The sequence below is a fragment of the Fulmarus glacialis genome, unplaced genomic scaffold, assembly GCF_000690835.1.
Source record: "Fulmarus glacialis isolate BGI_N327 unplaced genomic scaffold, ASM69083v1 scaffold11394, whole genome shotgun sequence".
NCBI classification, from domain to species: Eukaryota; Metazoa; Chordata; class Aves; order Procellariiformes; family Procellariidae; genus Fulmarus; species Fulmarus glacialis.
The window spans coordinates 34,413-56,774 of NW_009207439.1; the positions used below are offsets into that span (position 1 = coordinate 34,413).

The 22,362-nt window shown below is 39.8% G+C and overlaps 1 protein-coding gene across 1 annotated transcript in view; it reads right to left on the reverse strand.

Annotated features, from left to right (window-relative positions):
• Positions 1–22,362, reverse strand: part of IGF2R (insulin-like growth factor 2 receptor) — a gene marked incomplete at its 5' end in the record, with an annotated part of 52,544 nt that overhangs the window by 15,504 nt on the left and 14,678 nt on the right. The window contains 25 exons of the mRNA XM_009576104.1: positions 205–467; positions 1,486–1,608; positions 1,989–2,115; positions 2,780–2,970; positions 3,572–3,708; positions 4,565–4,662; positions 5,375–5,505; positions 5,890–6,096; positions 7,574–7,661; positions 8,024–8,202; positions 8,889–9,032; positions 9,615–9,782; positions 11,115–11,289; positions 11,925–12,026; positions 12,775–12,876; positions 13,926–14,105; positions 15,636–15,798; positions 16,203–16,318; positions 16,882–17,059; positions 18,210–18,357; positions 18,765–18,896; positions 19,814–19,960; positions 20,359–20,499; positions 20,811–20,975; positions 21,384–21,487. Of these exons, the coding sequence (XP_009574399.1) occupies positions 205–467; positions 1,486–1,608; positions 1,989–2,115; positions 2,780–2,970; positions 3,572–3,708; positions 4,565–4,662; positions 5,375–5,505; positions 5,890–6,096; positions 7,574–7,661; positions 8,024–8,202; positions 8,889–9,032; positions 9,615–9,782; positions 11,115–11,289; positions 11,925–12,026; positions 12,775–12,876; positions 13,926–14,105; positions 15,636–15,798; positions 16,203–16,318; positions 16,882–17,059; positions 18,210–18,357; positions 18,765–18,896; positions 19,814–19,960; positions 20,359–20,499; positions 20,811–20,975; positions 21,384–21,487 (3,709 nt within the window). The remainder of the gene's footprint in view (positions 1–204; positions 468–1,485; positions 1,609–1,988; positions 2,116–2,779; positions 2,971–3,571; positions 3,709–4,564; positions 4,663–5,374; positions 5,506–5,889; positions 6,097–7,573; positions 7,662–8,023; positions 8,203–8,888; positions 9,033–9,614; positions 9,783–11,114; positions 11,290–11,924; positions 12,027–12,774; positions 12,877–13,925; positions 14,106–15,635; positions 15,799–16,202; positions 16,319–16,881; positions 17,060–18,209; positions 18,358–18,764; positions 18,897–19,813; positions 19,961–20,358; positions 20,500–20,810; positions 20,976–21,383; positions 21,488–22,362) is intronic.

The window sequence follows — 22,362 nt, forward strand, 5'->3', positions numbered from 1 at the left end:
ATGTGGACCAGAAATTTGCCAAGTATTGTTCATCCGTGATGAAAAAGTCAGTAAGAAAAGTATTTGAGAACTTCCATATGAACTTGGGTTCTGTACTATAGGAAGAGACCTTTCCCTCAAGAAATTTAAAACATACACTGCTGTTATGCCTAACCCGCCCAGAAACTTAGCCTCACAAGTGTTTTCCTCAGAAATAATTCTTACCTCTTCCTCACAAGCCAAGGAAGTATGCCAAGAGAAGTAACTAGTGCACGTCTGCTCATCAAAAGACAGAAAAACAGGCCCGCTGTCATCTCCAACACCAGATTTGCACACAAAGCTAAAATAGCTTTTATGCTTCAGTTCAGGGTCTGCAGAGCAAGGATCTCCATCTTCATAGACAAGCTTTAACACTTGATCTTCATAAGTTAAAGTTTTACTCAGTGTTCCAGCATTAATTGGTTTTGGACCACCAGTGATGCAGACAGCTAAAGTGAAAATGAAAAATGAACAAACCAGATCAAGTCTGATGTAACTGCCCTTCAAAATTGCACCTTACAACATGAACAGCAGGAAACTTAAGATTTTAGTCTCACTTTAATTTTCCTACAAAAGATAGGATTTTTCACACCATCCAGAGTTGCCATTAAACTGAGTTGAACGGCACTGAAACAAAGACCAAATATTGTCTTTAATACTTCATTAACCAGCAGAACATACTGCATCTATACGCGTTTAAGCAATCAGGGAGCACAGTGTTTGGTTACCCCTTCTCTGAAAACCAACGCAAAACGTCAGCCAGATTACACATACAATTTTATTAAGATGCCTCTTAGAAACCAAATCAATCCAGTATTTTCTTATAACTACACAAAAATATTTTTTAATTCACAAGCAATACTCCTATTTTAGCACTTAAGATGCTTAAATATTATCTCATATTCAGTTTGACAGAACACCTAGAAATTTAACCAGCTAGGAAGCAGCTTAAAATACAAGTTAGCTTCTGCTGATGTTTCAGAAGATTCCAAAACAGAACAGAAAGCTAGAAAGAGGGTTGGCAAGGGTTGGAAGTGTGGACACAACGCTTAGTGCAGATGCATTACAGCAATACATCACTATAGGGCAATTTTTGTGCTCAGCGCACTCTAGCTGGATGCTTGTAACTTCTTCCTTTTCACAACAGCCAGGAGGTGCAGTAGAAGTGTCTACATGCCTGCCCTCATGTCCAAAAGAATACCCACCCCTTCGGACCTAAAGGGATTGGACTGGAAGTGAACCCATGTAAGTTTAGGAATAGAATTTGATAGGAATACATCAGTTCATTTCCTAGAACAGTTTTAGGATCTCTTTCTAGCCAATTCAGCCACACAGCTGTTCCCTTCACTCCTTCCACATTTGCAGTAAAACCTGCCCCTCGCATTTTACTGTAAACTTGAGCATAAGTATTTCCTTTAGGTACTCTATAGTCAGTGATTACAGTATCAGAGGAGATAGGATACTTACCAGCGCCATTAGCACATGAACTTTTAGCTTCAGCACAAACGTTCAACTCAATTTTTCTGTTGTGTGAATCATTGATGGTATAGCCAGACTCTCGCTTTAGCGATGTCAAATCAAAGAGGTGGCCTGTAAGCAGATCAGGGAATAATTTAATCTTTTTTTCAGATTCAAAATCAAGATGTTTCTTTGTATTAAAAGCTTTCAGTAACTTAAATTAGTAGGAAGGTCAACCAGCCTCTACTTGCCTGCTAGCTTAGAAAGGCAGTTACTAATTCATATTAATAACTAGAGGTAAAACTAGTTTCAGAACTATAGACAATTTATGTTCCAAGGGACATTGCACTACCTTAAAAGATATTTCTACCCACCAATAAGCTTGTTAGTCACTATCCAGAGGATGCGTCACACTGCTCTTTTCTAATGAAGTCCCTCAAGAACACAAATGCTCAGTAGTGCCGCTTCCAGCGGCCTCTTCTACATACAAAACCCTGAAGCCTCCTCCTTACCTGTTGCAGGATTGGTTACCCGGCAGTCATTTTGCACATTGCTTTTAAGAGGACATGCAGCAGCAGTGAACCATAAGAAAGTATATTCACAATCTTCAATGGCCGTTATAAGTTCTGGCTTCGATTCCTAAACATGAAACAGTGGAGAGAGCAACATCTCTAAAAAGTGATACTGTAAGCTTTCATGCCACGGGGTTATCCCTGAAGCCTGTAGCTGAGCTCAATTCGAATGCCAGTCCTAGGACTTAACAGACCATGGTGGTCCAATGAATTAACCCAAGGACAGAGTATTTAACTGTGACTATTTCAAATACACAATAGTACAGAATCATTATCAGGAGCAATAAAATTGATGAGAGGAGAGCTAAAGGCAGCCTAGCTGGGCAACAGAAAATCCAAAAGTTGAGGGTAAGACATCTCAACAAATAGAAGAGTACTTAATGGCAAGGCATACAGATGTGCAAGAGTTAAGAACTACACAGCCAATAGCATTATTTACTACTTGAAACACTTCCCAACCTGCCATACATTCATCTTCAAGACACAAACAGACAATTTGAAGCTATTACAGATGATAAATCTGTGCTAGCACATGGTACAAAAAGACCTCTTAAAAACTGCTCAGCATCTAAAGTTCAAGTACTTATAAGCCAGTCCGCTTGCAAGACTGGCTCCCATCCAACTACAGGCGATTAGGGAATGAATAAGAACAGCCCACCATTCTCCATACACATACAGCGATACGAACAACTCATGAAAACATAAAACCCCGCCAGAAGGAGCCCACTTACAATTTTGCTTTCATCACACTTGAGGCGCAATATTGTTGTTTTCCTGCGAATTTTATCTGGACACTGCTCCCCGTTAATATATTTCAGAACAGATATACCATTTTCCCACCGGGGACCATCAGCCACTTCCCCGAGACTTGTACATTTTGCACCCTCCATGAGGGAGGCAGCAGCATCAGAAGGACAGGAACCTATACAGATGAATAAAAACTCCAAATGTTATTAAGACTTACTTGCCTGGAATAAAACTCCACTTACTCTACTTTCATATATGTCATGGCTGATCTATCTCCAAGCCACTGTCCCAACCACACTCATTGGGGTGTTTTTTCCCCAAAGTCACAAGTAGCAGCAACCGCCTCACTTCACTCAAGGTCACGCAGAACGTAGTGGCAGCTACTACTGGGGAAGTAGACTACTACACAGAGTGAAAGGCTAGAGTCTGTTACCTGGTCTTCCACTACACAAAATGTGGAGTCAGTCAGAAGATGCCATAGAGAAAATTTTGAAGTTAACATCTTGTGCCAAAAGATTATTTTAATCTTAAGAGCTATAGCAGACTTTGGATAAGGATGGAAAAGCTAGTGTATTGAAATTATCGAGAGAAGATAAGAGCTGCTAGTGCATCTCATCTGCCAAGCCCACAATCTACCCTTCCCTCTGGTGCTGAAATTACACCGCTGTCTCCACATACTTTGCTTTGTGATTTTTTCACTCTGAACAATCAGCAGTACTGTCCTACCACTTGCATCCCCTAGGTACAGCGAGAATGTATTTTTATTTTGCTCTTACGTGCAGCACCATATGGTACTAAGGGCTTGCAGACATTAATATAGTATTTCTGTGCAGAAGCAGATAGAGCAATTGCCTCCCAGTTCTCTCTATGCCGTGTCAGAGATGAAAAGTCATAGAAGTTTCCTTCATCATCCCTGTAAGAAAGACAAAGGATTCAAATTAAGAGGCATTTTAAAAAAAAAAAATCAAGTAATTGTAAGTTACAAGTCTTAAGTTACTACAATAACTTTTAACCTAATAACTCTATAAGCAGACTATCATGCTGGAAAACAAATCTGCACTAGACTTATTGCTCCCTACAAACCTCAAATTCAGTACCAAGATATATCACTGCACCAGCCATCCCCACAGTAACAGTCCACGTGCACACAGCCCTCAGCCAATGTAAGAGTAATTCTGACTTTTCATTGAAGCATGCAGGCTTTCAGTGCATGGAAAGCACAAATGCACAGTTACAGTGGATTGTTTCACCTTAGGGTAGAATCCTATCACAATGCCAGATGTTAAAACTCTGGGCCAATTATTAGCCACATTTGACCCCACTTATCAAACCTTAATGAGCTAATACTTGGTTGTGACAGACATAGGTGACATTTTTCCTGGAGCTTTGTTTGGTGGAAGTTCCAAACAGACAGGAGTTGTATTCTTGTTTAAATTAGCTATAGTTAAATAGCTAGACACTTTTAACAACCTAATATACTCAGAGTTCAACCATCAATAACTGCATACCCAACAGTTCACTTTGATACTAAGCTTATATCCCAGAAGCAGCTCAAAGAAAGTATTCTTCTTCAGTTAAATCAGTTTTAGGAAGTACAAATTGCAAAAGTTACTTAACACACACTGCATTGGCACTGAATGCCACATTAGCTGGTTACTGACTAAGTCAAAACACAATAGCTAAAGTGGCAGTATTGCACTGAGTTGCAGTAAGGCTGTATTTGTTTCTGTCATCATACAGTTCCATTTAAGATTGTGGAAACAACTTACTTATAGGAGCACTCTGTAGATTTAACAGGTGGGCAAGCATACTGAGTATGCCATTCAAACATGTAGGTGCAATCTGGAGTTTCCTTCAAAAATACAGGCTGAAAGAACAAAATACAAAAAGGAATTTACTTTCTCATTTAGACACACTGAAGCTACAAATGTCTCAGTCTTGTTTCAAGAAGATCCAGGAACTTGTATTTACGTATTATCTTAGAGCCACACCGTGGCTCTGACCAGCTGAAAGCATGGCTTCTCCCAAATCTGAATTTATCAGAAGTGTACATGTGGATAAAAGGGCAGCCATTAGGAGCTTCTGCCTCCTCGATGAAATAAGGGGAAGAGCAAAAGTAACTCTAGGCACCATTATTTAAGAACAGGAAGGAAAGCACAAGTAGAGGGAGAGATACTAAAAGCAAGTAACCAGCTTATTTTGATCTGGCCGTGTAATACCTGCTTTCTTGCAGATTCATCCTCCTACCCTTTACTTCTTACAAAGAAACAGCTGTTATTTCTGGGAGAACATCCCTTTCCAACATCTCCAAGAACTTTGCTAATGGCAGGCATCCCTTAAAGGAACAACATGCCCCGACTCTCCTGGGGCATGACAAAGGTATCTTCCATAAATGGGAAATTAAAACCATTCCTCATTTTTTATTACCTCACAGGACCTTTCAATCTCCTGCCTAATCTGTAAATGATTAGGCAGTCCTTGAAGGAAGCTAGTTCATATTCTTCACGTTACCCTTCCACTCATTAAGAGGGCAACTCTGGAAGACACTACGTGTGGGAAGCATATGTGTTGAAACTAACCTCAGATGTAGTCTTGGCGCAATAGAATAATATGGCAGTTGATCGTTCGTATATTTTATGACATTTTTCTCCGTTGGTGTAATTAATCATTATTAAACCATTTTTGAAAGTCAGTTTTTCTGTAAGCAAGCCTAGAAGCAAAAAGTTAAGAAAAGTAAACAGCTAATCCAGTAAACACACAACTGCAGTAATGCCTCTGGCAATAGGGTCACATAGACAGCAATAACATCCACAATAAAGTACTGACAGAAAGACCTCAACCTTCCTCTAAAACTTGTGACCTAGTTATTGAATGAGTACTACTCTAGCACAGTAGGGTTGAGCTCATTCCTAGTTGTGTGTCAAGATAACTATATACATGACATTTTATTTGCACATGAAGCAAAAGTGGTAGGGTGCTTTATCTCATACGATGTACAAGATGAGCAAGAACCCCTCTCATATCACATAGTAGCTTCAGTTACACCCTGGTTAATCTTTCCATTCTCTAAGTTCCTTCCGATCAAGTGCTATACCTGCTACTTTTCTGAAAGTATTGTCCATCTTCTTTACTTGACACGATGACACAGTGTGAGCCTCTGGTTTACAAGGTTCTGTAATTTCTCCACAAACTCTGAAGTAGTAGTCATACTCATCTGTACTCACTTTTATGTCTTTATTGGAAAGTGGCTTCAGGTTATAAACATGACCATACCTTGGATCTTTCACCTGGCAATCCTCTCCTTTAAAGAAAAATTAATAATTTACAATACAATTTCATATCTATGAGCCATGCCAAATACACTTAGGACAATTAAGGCTTACTGGCACAAATAAGGCCACAAAAATGAGCAGCTGGCACTTTAGGGCAGTGACACTGAAGAACCATTTTAGTCCAGCTAAGCAGCTCGTTTTGGGAAGTCACCAATATCTAGAACTATGAGACTACGCTACAAATGGAACATTTCTTTTATAACTGCCACTAAAGCAAGATGCAAAAAGTCACACTGTAGTTCAAAAACTACCTCAAAGTGGCCTCACAGGTTCTTCCTTCAGCCATGCTGAAGGTTAAGTACAGAACCAGAGACACTAAGTCCAGCCCTTGCTTAATTATCTGGAAAGAACAAAGAGGTCACAAGGACAAAGCAAAAGTTGTCCTAGATGTCAGTCTTGTATCTTCTTTTAAGAGCTATGAAGTTTGCCGAGTTAGGAAATAATTGATCATAGGAAATGTTAGCTACAGCTTACGGGTCTACCAAGATGTATACAGAAAAGGTTTGGGAAAATTCTAGTTTCTTGAGTCTAATTAGCTGTTATACATCAGTAACTTTGCTACTGATCAAGTCCTCAGTATTAAAGTGACCCTTTGCTCAATATTCTGAAGCTTTTAAAAAAAACATCAGATTGTATCACATGATTATTATGCTCCCCTCAATCATCCAACAAACTGGTACCAAGTTAAACACATCACAGTTGCCCTCCCTTCAAAACCACAACTCTTGTCACCAGTGTCCTGCACAATAATTGTGTGCTACAGAGCTGTAGCTTGTAAACATTCCTCTTATGCCATATGAGACTACTGGCAGTTTCAATAATGTCTAGGACTGTTGCAACAGATCCTTTACAGGAAGTCTGGATGTTTTATGAGGCATTATCTACAAGTTGCAAAACAAAGCTTGCAAGGGCAGAGAAGATACCTGCACGCTCAACTTCATCTAAGAGCCAACCTAGTATCAAAACTAAGACCTGTGCTTCCTTCTTGCATGTCCTGGAGTCAACTGTAAACTCTGACACTCTCCCCACTGGTCTCTCCCCCATTGTCTAACAAGGGTCAAGTTTACCATATAGCTTCCAGTCTTCAGTGGGGGACAGGGAATGACTTGCCAGGCATAGGACCAAGTGCATTCTCATGAAACCTGATGCTTTTTTAAGATTTACAAGACACTAGCAAGTCTGCCTGTGATTTAACAAGGTAGTATTATGATTTGTCAGAGACAGCGTTATTACTTTATCTTCTTTCCCTAGCCTGTCATCCTAAATTGTACTTTTAATGTTAGATGTGACTCTTAGTTGGCTTAAAGCTCAGAAGAGACATCCCCTCCATAAGCCAGCACCTTTTACAGAAAGATTCACAGGGCAAGAAACAAACATAGCTTCACTAAGTATTTACTTCTTGTACAGATTTGTTTGATATTTTAAAGCTCAAATAACTACACTTACCTTCTGCTTTGTGAACAGGACATGCTGCCAAGGTTCTCCAAACAAATACAAACTCACAGTCATCTTCTTCCTCAAACACTGGCGATCCCTACAGAAAAAAGCCATATGAAGGAGGCTTACTAACAATTACATTGCAAGTCTCAAAACGTACATGCGGAATCCTTTTTTATTGCAGTTGCACAGTTTAAGATCACCATTATCAAATTTCAGTACTCATTTTCAGCAAAGAGCTGCTTTTGGTGGCTCACAGGATTCCACAATAGAGTCCACTGTTGTGATCTATGGGCTCAGGAAAGCAGTTGTAAGGAGAGACAAGGAAAAAGCCTGTATACAATATATTACTTTTTAGAACCAGCCTCTCCATTCCAAGAGGAATAAACACTGTCTGTTTTGTTATAGTAAGTCCAAGCTCTAAAATCCTCATTAGTAGCAATTGGCACAGAAAATTACCATTGTTTGATCGCACTGGAAGATTATATGTGTAGAATAACGCTGCTTATCTTTGCATGTGTCACCGTTCAAGTAGATAATGCTTAATGACCCATCAGTAGCAGCCTGTGGGTTTATCTGAATGACTCCAAGGTTCTTGCTTTTATCACCGTATTTCACGCAAGATCCTATGGCACCACCTACAGGAAAAAGACAAAGCCTGAATTTTAGTTCAAAGCTTTGACAACTAGAGTTAACTTTATTGTAAAATAACATAATGGAGTAGCTTTAAGAGAGCTTTGAGCATTAAAGCAGAGTGTCTCAAACTCCTGAAGCAGAACACAACACAAGTGTTTTCACAAATACAGCTGGAGACACTGTGTGCCCAAAGCCTTTGAGGAATAGAACAAGTTACTGTCCTGCATTCACTGAAATCTTTAAAACTGCACTAACTTATCTGCTCCCACAGACTGACAGAAGACTACAGCAACAGGTTAAATAAATCAAACTGGCTAGAAATGCAGTAAGACGTGGCATAAGCTTCTTATTCCACACTCAGGCTTCAACAACATTTAACTTTCCTTTCTTCTTTAAAAAATAAAATAAAATAAAATCAAGGATACTGGCAAATACTGCCTCAATGCATTTTTCCCAAATGCATTTCCACACATCTCAATGCAAGAGTCCTGATGAGCATTAAGACTGCTCTTAGTTTGAGAAAGTCTGCTTATTATACCCTTGACACACTTTACCCAGGTCTATGCAAGTTCAGTGATTGAACAGGCAGGATTCAAGAAATCCTACTAAAATAACCAGGGGTGTCATTCTGCATATAAGGTCTTGCATCAGAAGTCACAAGTTAAGAAATGCTTGCCACTTGGCTTACCAGGGCATCCAGGCACATAGGGCAAAGGCTTGCAGACATTCAAGAAAAATGTTCGCTTCTTTGCTTCCTTTGAAGTGTCTATAGCAATCCATGGTTCACCCTCTTTGCTCAAGTCACTTAAGTCATACTCATTGCCAGCAGCATCTGAAAGAGATGTGTTATATACAGTAAGCTGCAAGTCAACCTATTAGATACTTGCAGCAGTATTGGGTTTGAAATGATACAAGTTTCACTGATGAATACACATAATTCAAAGTAATATTCAGAATCACATTAGGTATCCACTGAGAGAAGGTACTGTTGCCATAAAAAATGTCACTACACCAAATGGAGAACGGAGTTCCCTTGACAGTCACTTCCCATAAGTAACCACTCCACAATTCACAGGTGCATTTTTCCAGAGGCCAATACTAAACTAACCCATTTTCTTCAGAGTTGGGCTGAAGCAGCACCCAGTCATGATAGGGATTAAAAATTTTCAAAGTAATTATCAGCTCTCTTGTGTATACCATTGTGTTCCACATCAGCTTCTTGCCTGTCTTCATAAGTTAAGCCTGCTTCGAACAACTTACCTCCTCTCCCTCTCTACAACTTCTACGAAGACTTCAAGCCTTAAAAATGTCTTCACAACAGGTACTCTTAAGGCCCTCCTCTGCAGAAGTTTGCTGTTCAGGTAATCCTTCCAAGATTTGTTGGACAGAGCCCACCCAAATTCCAGGTACTTACCTGTAACCTGGCAGTCTACAGGAGCAGGAGCACAGGCCAGAGCTGTGTGAAACTCAAAAAAAGTATCATGGATGTTCAGCACACTGTTTATCTCTTCACGCACAAACTTAAGCTCTCCAGGATATGAGTCATTACAAATGAAAGTCACCATGAACGTGTCTGATGTTCCTGTAAAACAAACACTTATCTGCTGCTGGTTCACTTGGGAATATTTGAATTTAAGTTCAAGCTAACACTTCACTTGAAAATTTTCTAACAGTTTCTTACTACTAACTGCTTCAAGGAAAACACTACCTTATTGTTTATGGTTTTTTAACTGTAAATACACATTCTTTAGAGACCTGTGCTAAATTGCCTAGTAGCCACAACTGTCTCTCCAAATGGGAGACCAGAATGCTTGACACATTTCAAGAACACAATTCCCTTCACTCAACTGTGCTTCCTAAGTCTTTGACATGACATATTTGAACAAACAGAAAATCTATAAAACATCAAGTCAGCTGTACTAGCAACCTCTAAATTACATCAAACATAGCAAAGTTTTGGGTTTGGGGGTTTTGTTTGTTTGTTTTTAAGAAGTTCAGTGTAATGACCGCAGAACAAGTAGTACTGATACTATTTAAGCAGCATATATTAAGTTCTGTTTAGTCCTCCTTTCCACAGCCCACAAGAAATGGTAGAATTATGGTAGTATTTTTCATCAATGTATCCTAGCGTTATCAAAATGGTAGCAGCTCTCAAAGCAAAATACATGAGAGCTCAATCATCTGTTTCCCGTTGCATATTAGGTACAAAAACGTCACGACTGGGAAAATAAGAGATATCACTATAGCAATTTGTACAGAGGATAAACATGCAGGAGCATCTGAGGTTCCTGAATCCAAAATCCTGTTTTCCGAAAAAACTTTTGTTGTTAAGGTGTCATATGCCTTTCTATGAAAACTCAGTTTCGGTACAGTTGGAGAGCATGTAAAATCCAAAAGTTAGATACACATTTTTCGTTAGTCTTATCTGCAAAACAGACTTAAATTCATGAAGTAGGTGTACATGAAGTACAAGAGCACTTATTCCAGAAATTCCGTATAGGACCTCCCAGATATGAAACAACTTTAGAGAGCATTATTCATGAAACTGAAGCTTAAAGCAATGACTTCACCTAGAAAAAGAGCAAGAGTTTGTTTTGCTTGTTTTCCCAATTTGACTATCCATTTCTCCATGTGAAGAGCAGTATTTTTCATCTACTCAGTAAGGAAAAAATCCTGTGCTGTATTTGGCCTCTTTCCAGAGTTTTGAAATGTACATGTATTACTGAAAACTGAGCCATTACCATTCTGCATGATTTGCTTTCTTCCTAAAATTTTCTTATGAACTAGCTCGTTTAAGTGACTAACATCAAGCCCAGTAGGTTTTAGTACATGAACAAAAGAAGGAATGAAGACCATTCACAGAAAGTTTGTACAATATCAGCGTCCACCTCCACTGCATATCTCCTGAACTCACCTGATTGCACACGAAGAGGACCTCTGTAGGTAAGAGTTAGAAACCCTTCACCAGACAGATACAGGGTTTTGTCCAATTCCACCAGCCTCACCGATGTCAGATTTTCTGCTTCACATCCAGCAGCTGTTTTGCCATTGATTTTACCACAATCTGGCATGGGTCCACAAATGTTTACCTAGATGTTTTGAAAACATGTGGGCGTAGACAGTTTTAGTTGCATCAGAAAAATTAGGTCCACCTAGCCATTTCTACATCAGAAAACTCACTTGTCAAGAACTATTTCAAACAGCATGAAAAGTCTGTCATTTCTAGACTGCAAGACAACCAACTATAATACAGGAACAATATCCTCAATCTTCAGCCTACAGGGTCCACAAATTCCACCCACTAGAATACAGGATGTGGTTTAGCCAGTTTATTCTTAGACTAAAAAAACCCACTGTGGTATCTGTGGACTAGGACTACTGATACATGCACATCGCATTAAGAACACTGATATGGACAGATTAAATCCCTTTCTAGGCTTCCACTGTCCATTTTTTCAGCATCAGCAGATAAACTGGTATTACACAACAATCCATAACAGGAAAACCATGCATAGCCTCAAAAGTGTGACTACCTTATGTTTGCTAAGAACCAGAAGTTCGATGCTTTTAAGACCATCTTCCATTCCTCCCCTCAAGCACAGTACTTTCCTACCAACTCAAATTGCATAACAGGACCAAGTCAAACCTCCACTTGCTCACTAAGCAACACTGGAAAACTGCAACAGCACCCATAAGCAACAGATGATACAGTCAGAATCCTTACCAAGAACTTCTTCCCAATGCCGGTAGCCATATAGCCTTTTGCAGAAGCTAACGGCTGCAGATTGAACAGAAAGCCAGTGTTTGGATCTCGCACAGAGCAGGACTAAAAAAAAAAAAAAATTACGACAGCATTATTTTCTCCTTCTGCGTTTCTTCTGTTTAAGTTTTACCTCTAACTTGTTTAAAGAGCCAAAGTAGTGATTTACACATATTCCTAGCCTGCGTACCAATCAGCAACTTAGTTTGGACAACCTAAATACAGCTCTAGCAGTAGCAACACTCCATTCAATTCTTTCGCACAGTTGTCCATTGACATCAGCCACATACCAACATATCAAAGTGCAATTTAACAGATGACATCTATCAGGTTAGCCAAGAGCAAGGAAACTTTAACTGAGGGTTGTTTTCACACTGATGTGTTTATGCTGAGACCTGTAAAGTGGAAGCAACTGAGTAGCTCAGTGTTAAAAAGAAAAACAAAAAACAAAAAACAAAACACACCACAACAAAAAAAGGCCTCATTTGATGATCTGTACCCAAACAAGGACAATATATACCCTTACATATAAACTCAGTTTTATTAGCAACTTTGTAAGGGAATGAAACGTTCAGTGCCACAGCAAATAAGTTGTTCTCAAGAGAAAGCACTCAAATACTTTGGTCAGAAATCACACATTTCAGGAACACTTCAAGAAGAAAGCAATAAGATATCACAAGACTCCATCATGATCAACTTCAGACTTCACTGTAGTTAGTTTTCTCCAAGAGTCATTTAAACAGAGCAACCAGGAGTGGTAGAAAAAATAATAGTACATTGAGACTATGAATACAATTATGTCCCCCCTTCTCACCTGAGAATCATCTTTTGTCTCCTTGATTGGACAAGCAGCTTCAGTTTCCCATAAGAACGTGGCCACACATTCCTGAATAGCTATAAACCGTGGGCTGCTACTCTGTAAACAGATTGCAGAGAGAAGACCAGAGTAAGTGTAACAGCCAACATCATTTCATGTTTGAGATTCCACTTCACAAGAAACTGTCAGGTTCTTCTAAAAGTCTTCACTACAAATGCACACAATTTCCCTCCCGCTTCTCTCTCCCCTATTTATTTTGAAGGTCACCGCTGAAAACTGTGTCTGGCTAAACACTTAGCTTGTCATTAAGCTTTAGCAAAGAACTGAATCTGAGATCCAAATATCCACATTAAATTCAATACTGAATCTAGACATGCATAACCAGACCTTGCCTTAGTCTAAGCTTTGAGGAGTTTTGGGGTGTAACGCATAGTTCACTATTTTAAAAAAAAAGTAAAAATCAAGCAACACAAAACTCTGTTAGCTGAGGCAATAAGGTAACAGGAATATTAATTATACACACTTCATTTCAGTGTTTTCAGGCAAAAGCAAAGCAGTTCATAACTGCTTCAAGTCACAGATTTTTCACCATACCTCTTGAGCTGAAGACCAAGTGAGTGAGCGGAGTAAGACCCGCAGATTCCAAACCAGCAACAACAAGTCTAGGCAAGCTTCAGTCTAACAATCTGCTCAGTCTAAACTTCAGTATGTGGAGTTGTATCAGCAAAACCTTTGTAGATTTAAGAACTCCTCTAGAATCAACAAGCTACAGAGGATGCAGAACCTAAGCCTAAAGATACACTTTACAACATTCTTCCTCTTAAGAGAGTCTGCAATGTTTGCATGTATAACTCCTCAGTCTTAAGTCCCCGTGTATTTTTCATGCTAATTAGACTAGACTGAAATATCACTGACCATTGAGGCTGTTAGTTTTTAACTAGTTCTTTGCTTATGATAAAATACTCAGACTGAGACACACACTTCTCTAGCATCTAAGTCAGCTTTGTTCTTACATCTCTATTTTAAGTCCTCAAGAAGTCTTCCTTGTCATGAATCTGCTATACACTACACAGCTTCATGTAGCTTCATGTTATATGATAGAAAACCTACTATGATGAAGCAACGACTGAAAGATAATTTGTCCTTACAAGAGTGCCCTTGGAACAGATGAAGTGGATGGTGGTGGTATAAGTAGTTTTCTTTCCATCAGCATCAATGCACACAGAGCCATTTGCATAGGTTAGAAAAATGTGTCCAGGTCTTTCAACTACTAGTTCTTTGCTGGCAACACCAAGATTACTAATAGAGGTGACTTCAAAGTAAGAAGCCTAGAAATAAAGAAAACCACATCAGCAATTCTAAACTCAAGTGAGGTGTTATAGATACAGTCAAAAAGAAGAAAATACCTACCACAATAGTCTTGTATACAGAAAGTTATCTTGAGAGTTTTGAGGACAATAAAGGTGTAGAGATCCCCCTACATTCCTCCCCCACTCTGTACTTAAGTTCCACATATTTAACAGACAAACTCCACAAGCAGGCATGGTTTGGTTTTTTGTTGTTTTTATTCTCAGTACAATAAGGTGCCTGTAGTGCCTCTCAACAGCCATCCTCATCTCACCAGTTACACAGCTTAGGAATTTAGGGAGGCCTACACCTCATGCGCAGTAAGTAGGATTTAATTTGTACAGCTCTTTGTAACACAGTATGTGGAAGCCTCCATGCTTTCTTAGAACTGACTTAGGGATCTGCCACGCTTAGCAAAGCCTAAAAAGCACTAGCAGAAACTGAGCATTAGAACAACAGTAGGTGCTACTACCAAGGTCCAAATTAATCTTCACTTCTGCAAGATAACTGGTGTTTCCTATTTTTAAGAAATTATTTTAAGTTAGTGACAGCAACAAACAGAAACAGACAGAAACAAACACCTCCAAAGCAGCTCTGTCCGCAAAGACTTCCGCTTTTTTTTTTCCCGCCTCCCCCCCCGCAACAAATCTGCAGTTAGGTTGACCCAATGTGCTCACTTTTTACTCCAGTGTCTTCAGCAATGAAGTAATGAAGCCCTAACGTGTCTCCACATGTAAAGTAAGTAGCCTTACACAACAAGGACTAATGCAAGCACAGGGAACTAGTAACATTTAGCTCAAGTGCCACGATGGTGATGTAGAGATTCAGTCACTCGGACATCCTCTTCAACAGTATGGAGGGAAGGTGTTCTCTCCATTTTACAGAGGGAATTAGGACAGGCTGGTGAGCCTCTAGTTCAACCTCCCCTTTGAGTAGCACTGAAGCCAGGCCTTGGGCAAAGTGTCCATCTAGCCTGTCAGCACAAACAGTCCCATGATAAATTGTTACACTTCAGGAAAATATAGAAGTAGAAGCCCATAACCACCACCACCTCTTTTTTTTTTTGCTTAGCAACTTCTGCCTAATCTACTCCTCAAAGCCAAAGAGAGCTCAAAGGGGGGTGACAAAGAATCTTTAAACACATTTCTTCCACAGTTCAATCTAAAACAAGCCAGAAGCAAGACAGAATATCCAGGAGAGCAGCCTGTTCCTAAAGCAATGCTAGCAGTCTCTGAGACCACAGCAGTTTACACAGATGCAGTTTGTCTGCCTCTGCAACACAGGACAAAGAATCATGTCAAACATGACATTGGTACACTTGTAAAAATTAAAGCTTTGGTCTTTGAAGAGGTGGACAGGAGGTCTACCATTCTGCAATGATTATGCCAACATTACAGATACACAGAATACTGTATTTTGCACAAAGAAGCCAGAATTCATGTGCCTATCTTGCATACCCCTTAATCTCACCCGGCAAACCAGCTCTGAGCTGGGATGGAAAGGCTACTCACATGATCATGCCGATATTCCATCTGACAGACGGATGCTCGCCGGTCACATCCTGGGATAGCAATCAGTGGTCGACAAACGTTTATGTAGTACTTCTTGCGCTCACTTGGTCTTGAATTATCCATGGCATACCAGTTTTCACCTCTCTTTTCAGATTTTGCTAAGCTGAGCAGGAAGAGAAAGTTCTACGCTAAGAACACACATTCTTCACAGATTCTCTCTAGCTTTCTCTGTCAGTCTCAAAAAACAGAGCAACCGTAAGGCATTTCAGAATAACTTTTTCCCCTCATTTTTAAGTGTTACAATTAAAAAGAATACTCCTAGGAAGTAGAGCACAGTTGATGAAGTAGTAAGTTTATTAACCAAAACCATCCCAAAAAGTCAACTTACATCTTAGGAGGCAAGTCAATATACTAGAGGGAAATACTGTCTTCATTTCAAGATACTTGCAGTTAAGATGAAGTTTCTGGTGCTGTTGACACAGGAAACCAACTTCATCCAGTGCTAAGCTATCAGCCAGAACACTAAACTACAATAGCCAAGTTATGTTGCATATGTTACTTTCCTACCTTGACAAGTCATATTGGTCCATGGTGTTGGGATCAGTCACAACGCATTCCAGCGGCATTTCAGGACAAGCATATTCAGTGTACCACCTGAAGTTGTAGGTATAGTTATCTTCCACCTAAAAAACAGCAGAATAGGTCAGTGAGGCTTTCCACACAGAATACTTTGCAACTCACAGCTACTCCTTTATATGTTAAGCTTGTTATTTCCCCTTGGTTTTGGGATATACCTTCTCAGACTGATTTGTGTAGGTCTGTTTTGTTGTAGATCTTGTCATTTGCTGTGTCACCAAAAATACTCACCAAAAATAACAGAACTAGAGTGATGTAATTGCTGTCTGCTGTGTTACAGGACACACAGTCCTGTAACTTTTTACTTCTCAGCCAGTTTGGGTTTTTTTTCCAGCTAGAAATATAAGATGATCGAAAGCACTGGTAATTACATGGCCCAGAGAAGAGTGAAGTAAGAACCTGGCTCCAGCTTACTGTTTAGTGGTCAAGACAAGCTTTATGGCTGCAACAGGAGGCAGATATATACCAAGAGAAATAGCTATTTCTCTTAGTCTGCTTTATAGATATTGGATATTTCCATCCATGAATCTCTGCTTGCACTGGCCTAGCACCAATCATTGTCAGGGTTTTGGGATGGATATCCTTCCCTTCTTCATATAGAACTTCTTACCTGATATTCAGGCTGACCTATTCCAGCCTGACGGTCACACAGGAAAGTTATAAGGGTAGATCGCTGTGTTTTCTTCTCATCGTTGTATGCTGTACCATTTTTATAGGTCAACTGAATCAGACCATCATAATACGAAAGTTTGGAACTGGGCAGTCCAAGACTCCAAAACTGATCCTTACTAGAAAAGAAAAAGCAGGCTTTGAGACTGAACAGAATGCAAAATTAATTCTCTCTTTAGGAGAAGTCTTACAAGTAGCAAGCACACAGGTAAGTTTATGTAAGACATAATAAGACAAAATAATTAAGTAAGGTTGACTAGATATAAGTGAGCTAGGATGAACAGAATACTGCCAAAAGGAAACTTAAAACATGAACAGATGTCCTTTTTTGGAAAAGAAAGGAAGTTGTACCTTGCTTAGATATCTAGAAAACTTTAACACTCCCTTCTCTAGAGGAGTAACAAAAATATCAAGTTCCCATTCTCCAGAGTAATGCTGGGCTCAAACTGGTTCCATGCAAATACATGTGGACAGTGAAGACCTAGCACTGCACAACAGCAAGTCTTCTCACTAAGGGAAGAAACCTGCCTTCATATGCCCTTAGCTCAGGACCAGCTTTGGTTCGGGGGGTTTCTTTACTCTGACTTAACACTGGGTCTATCAGACCTAGCCTGAAGAACGTTTTTAGTGTCTGCAGTGAACTCTCTTTGGCTGGAGAGTAACTCAGAGCAAACTCAACCACAGCTGCATGTGTTTGCACTGTGCCACATCTCTAGCAACAGTATCTGTACGCTTCAGGTTCCAGGTCAGCCTCAGACATAGCTTGTAGAAGATAACAGCAATGATGCCGTTAGAGTAGCAGTACACACTGAGACTGTGCCTGTGCAGCACGTCTAGTAATGGAAATACAGTGCAACATGCAAGCTCTGGGCTCCACCTCTGCATAAGGCAGCCATTACTTATCCCGAGCATAGCAGTGCTTCTTTAGGCCAGCTCTTGGAATCCAGCTGACCCTGAATCCCAATTGTGGGTTGGCTTAACACAGCTGCAGCAGTTAATCTACAGCTTACAGTCCCTATGGGCAACATAAGGGGGAGCAATGGACACACTCATTCAATCTTAAAAGCACGATTATGTGTGTGTGCGCGCTTTGCTTGAAACAGCTGGCAGCATAATTACTGCACTACCAAATAGTATTTTACATGCAAATTACCTGAATCTATTACAGGCAGCACAGTAATTATTTTACAAATTGTTCACTGTTATATACAGACAACACATCATGCAACAAGAGATCTTCTATTACAGACAACAGAACTAGTTACTCACCTTTGTGTTACTTGGCATGCTGCTGATTTTGTGTGACACAACTCATCTAGGACACTGCCACAGATGTTTATGTAAAACAAGTATTCAGTAGTATTAACTATATAGTACCCATTTTTCTTGGCCAGAGGTGCTAAATCAAAAGAGAAGCCTAATTGGGAAGGAATAAACTTTATCAGTTTAATGTCTCACAGGTTTTGATTCTACCAGTCACACAGCTAGTTCACTCCCCCCCGAGTAAGTCTCCTTCCATGTAATTATTGTTGCAGAAACAATTTGGACATACTAGAAGCATGTTTTCTTATACAGAAATATTTACTACAGTAAAATGCACATTACACCTATTTTCCTCCACACACATTAGGGGAACATTAAGCTTGTGCTGTTCTGAACTTCCACACAGATGTGCCGGAAACTGCTGTGCTCAAATGTTGTGGGTGCTTAGACTTAGGCTGAACTTGCTTTATTCTCGCACATCAAAAGGACTCAGTGTTGTGACTGAGTTCTGACAAGTTCTATCCCTCATGACCTTTCAATTTGCTGAACATAAATACATACCTGCCTGAGGATCAGAGACTTGACAGTTATCTCCTTCAGTTTTAGACAGGACACATGCAGCAGCAGTATACCAATCAAATGCATACGAACATACACCCTCAGACATCAAGATTGGAGCACTTTCTAGATCACCTGGTATCACAAGAGCAATGTGTTACACATATAGACAGTCAGGCTGCCAAAAGGAACTATGAATTTAAGCCTAAGGAACGCTAACTCCTCCCCAACAGCAGACCAAGATTAACTGGTAAAGTACCTCTCCTCTGAAAATGAGGACTAAATAGAACCAAAAATTCCTTGCACAAATTCTTTGCATCCTCCTCCCCAGAATAAAAGTTTAGCCCAGAGGTGAAGATGCACTGCTCGGTCTGTTCCTGAGTACTATCACACTCCTGGAAAAAATATTTGCTTTGAAACACAAATCTGGTGTTTTGCTACAAAGCAACAGCTTTATTAGGAAGTAGTGCATAACCTGATCCTAACAGCCAGCACACTTGGAGAATTCAGCTTTCTAAGGCTGAGATAGAGGAATACAGGTTTTCTATTTCCCTGGGAGATGGTTAAACTAGTGGGCTACTATATGGAGATGAACAACATTAACAACTTCTACAAATGCTTCTGCTTTTCGTAAACTGCAAGTAGTTTAGACACAAGACATACTTATTGGAAAAGAAGGTAAAAGTATCTGATCTCAGTTCAGAACCAGTCTCTCCCATCAAGACAATCTAGGGATAGAAAGTGTTTTGTATAGCTTCCAGGTATTTGTGGAGCTTTAAACACTTAAACATACTTTCATCATGTTTGGGAGAATCTTAGTTCAAGAGACTTACTCAAGGGTCTTTAAAAAGTACTTGTATAAAATTTGAACGGAGGTAAATACCTGCAATTACATTGCTATCATCCTAGTAAACAAACCACAATGCTTCAGCTTTTGCATAGAAGGAAATAAAAGACAAAGGCACATGCTAATATCTAGCACTCATGCCTGGGCATATTAAATGACCTCCAGTTTTTAACTGGATCAGAGAACAGGGTGTGGATATTCTCACCTGGTCTGCACACTAGAGTGATGACAGTTTTGATTTTTTTGTTACCACCACAGCTGTCTCCATTTGAATAGGTAAGTTGAATATTTTCTCCAACCTTTTTAGGAGAAGATACAAATGTTCCAAGATTCTTACTCTTGTTTTGTTTATCTGTAAAGACAGTAAATACATCGCTTTTATTTCCCTGGAAAGAAGTGAAGTTTACACTATTAAGAGAATATTAACTAGCCAAATGGAAAGTCTTAAGAAAGCATATGACTAGGAGTTTGTTTTTAACCTCACCAAAACTATGCTACAAAGCCTGGAGGAGAGTGTAATACCATTCTTTAGTTAGAAAAGACTACTTGCATCATTTCTTCTAGGGTCTTTGGGAGCACAAGAGAAACGTACTCCTAACTTCTGTTTCCTCAAATAACTGAAGGCACTCAGGGCAGCCAACTCCATTTGCAGAGGAAATGCCAAGCCTTCAGAGCCTTAAAAAAAAAAACCAAAACAAAAACAAACAAAAAAACCACACACACAAAAAAAAACCAAACAAAAAGACTCACCTACAGAGCAAATAGCAGCATCATCCGGGCAGCTGGAAGCTCCTCCTCTCTTCAGCACTTTATGGCAGACATTGATGTAATAATGCTTCCTCCCTACCTCCGAAAAGCTACTGTCCACAGCTTCCCAGTTCTGGGCTAACTCTGAAATACAAGGGGTCGTTAAGAACAAGTCTTCTGGTTTAATTGTTCTAGCCTCTCCATGCCAAAATGCCTTTTATCACAAAAAAGGACACACATTTAAAACTACTTAAGATGACAGCAACCAAGGCAGTCATGGATGTGGGTACTTTCATAAGGCACTCACTCCTTTGGGATAAGGGAAGTGAACACCAGCACCCCAGAAATTCACTAAGAAATGCAAAAGCTGATTAATGTTCAGCTAAAGAATTGCACTAGAGATGACACATAAACTCGGGACAAAAGTAACCGAAAGCTAGTTTTCGTTGCCATACCTGAACTGCGGATCAGAGGTGACAAGTCATAGTGTTTTCTCTTATCAGCAACTCTGCAAAGAAGATCTTCTTTCTCTTTAACACATGCATATTTTGTACCCCAAGTAAAAAAATATGTGCAGTCCACTTCACCAGTAAACACTGGAGTTCCTCTACCATCATTACCTTAAAACGAAGATGGATAAACAGATGTTAGGTTTCCAGTGGGGGAAGGGGAGAAAAGCAAGGAGGACTAACAATGAGCAAGGAAGATAAAAATCCTTTTGCTGAACAGGACTTGCGTTTGTGGTTTGTTTTTTTTTTTTTGGTTGGTTAGGTGTTGTTTTTTTTTTTACTAAGAAGTGAGGCTCTTTTACACCTCAATATTATTAATCATCAGTGTAAATTTAGAATAGCAGTGCTACTACACAGCACAAAACAATCCTGCCAGCCATAGAAATTTGTGCTTACTCTAACAATATTTATTCCTTGTGTTAGCTGTGGCTCAAAGCATGCATTCCTTTGAACATAAATTCTATTAGCAAGCACAGATGTCAAACCTTGAGCACAGTCATCACAGCTTGTTAAACTCACCTGCTGTTTCATTGCATTCAAAGTTTATGACAGTCATTCTCTGAAAGCCGGAACTACATGCATCCCCATTCGGATAAATTAAAGTGAGATCCCCATCAGAATATCTGAGTAAAAAGTCAGTTTTAGATAGAAACATGGGATCAGACACAATCACACAGTATTCTTCACATAAAAGAAGCCACACTCTTGTTTATTTAATAATTGTCTCACTCAAAGGGAAAACAAATGCTTGTTCAACATTAATACTGACATTTCTACTGCAACAAAGGCTTGCATCCGCTGATTTTTCTGGTTACTTCTCATGAATTTGTATATAGTTTAAAGAATGCTCTAAAGCTATTCCAGCTTTGAATAGAATAGAATATCTGTGCTTTCAGTTAGAATAGACTATTTCAGTTGGAAGGGACCTACAATGATCATCTAGTCCAACTGCCTGACCAATTCAGGGCTGACGAAGTTAAAACATGTTGTTAAGGGCATTGTCCAAATGCCTCTTAAACACTGACAGGCGTGGGGCATCGACCACCTCTCTAGGAAGCCTGTTCCAGTGTTTGACCACCCTCTCAGTAAAGAAATGCTTCCTAATGTCCAGTCTAAACCTCCCCTGGCGCAGTTTTGAACCATTCCCATGCGTCCTATCACTGGATACCAGGTAGAAGAGATCAGCACCTCCCTCTCCACTTCCCCTCCTCAGGAAGCTGTAGGGCGCAATGAGGTCGCCCCTCACCCTCCTCTTCTCCAAAGGTGGAATATCTGTTCCCATTAGTTTATCGCATGGCTATTTTTGCAGTTGGAAGAAGTCACACTTCCTGGAAGATCGCTCCAACAAGTCTGTCATGTGCTTACAGACAGAATGGAAGACCATACCTAGGTGAATAATCTCTGCTTTGCAATCTCATGCAAACTATTGTCCCAGTATGCCACTTGGGAATCCTGAAGTTCTTAAAATAAAAAAAAAAACCACACACACAAAATCCTG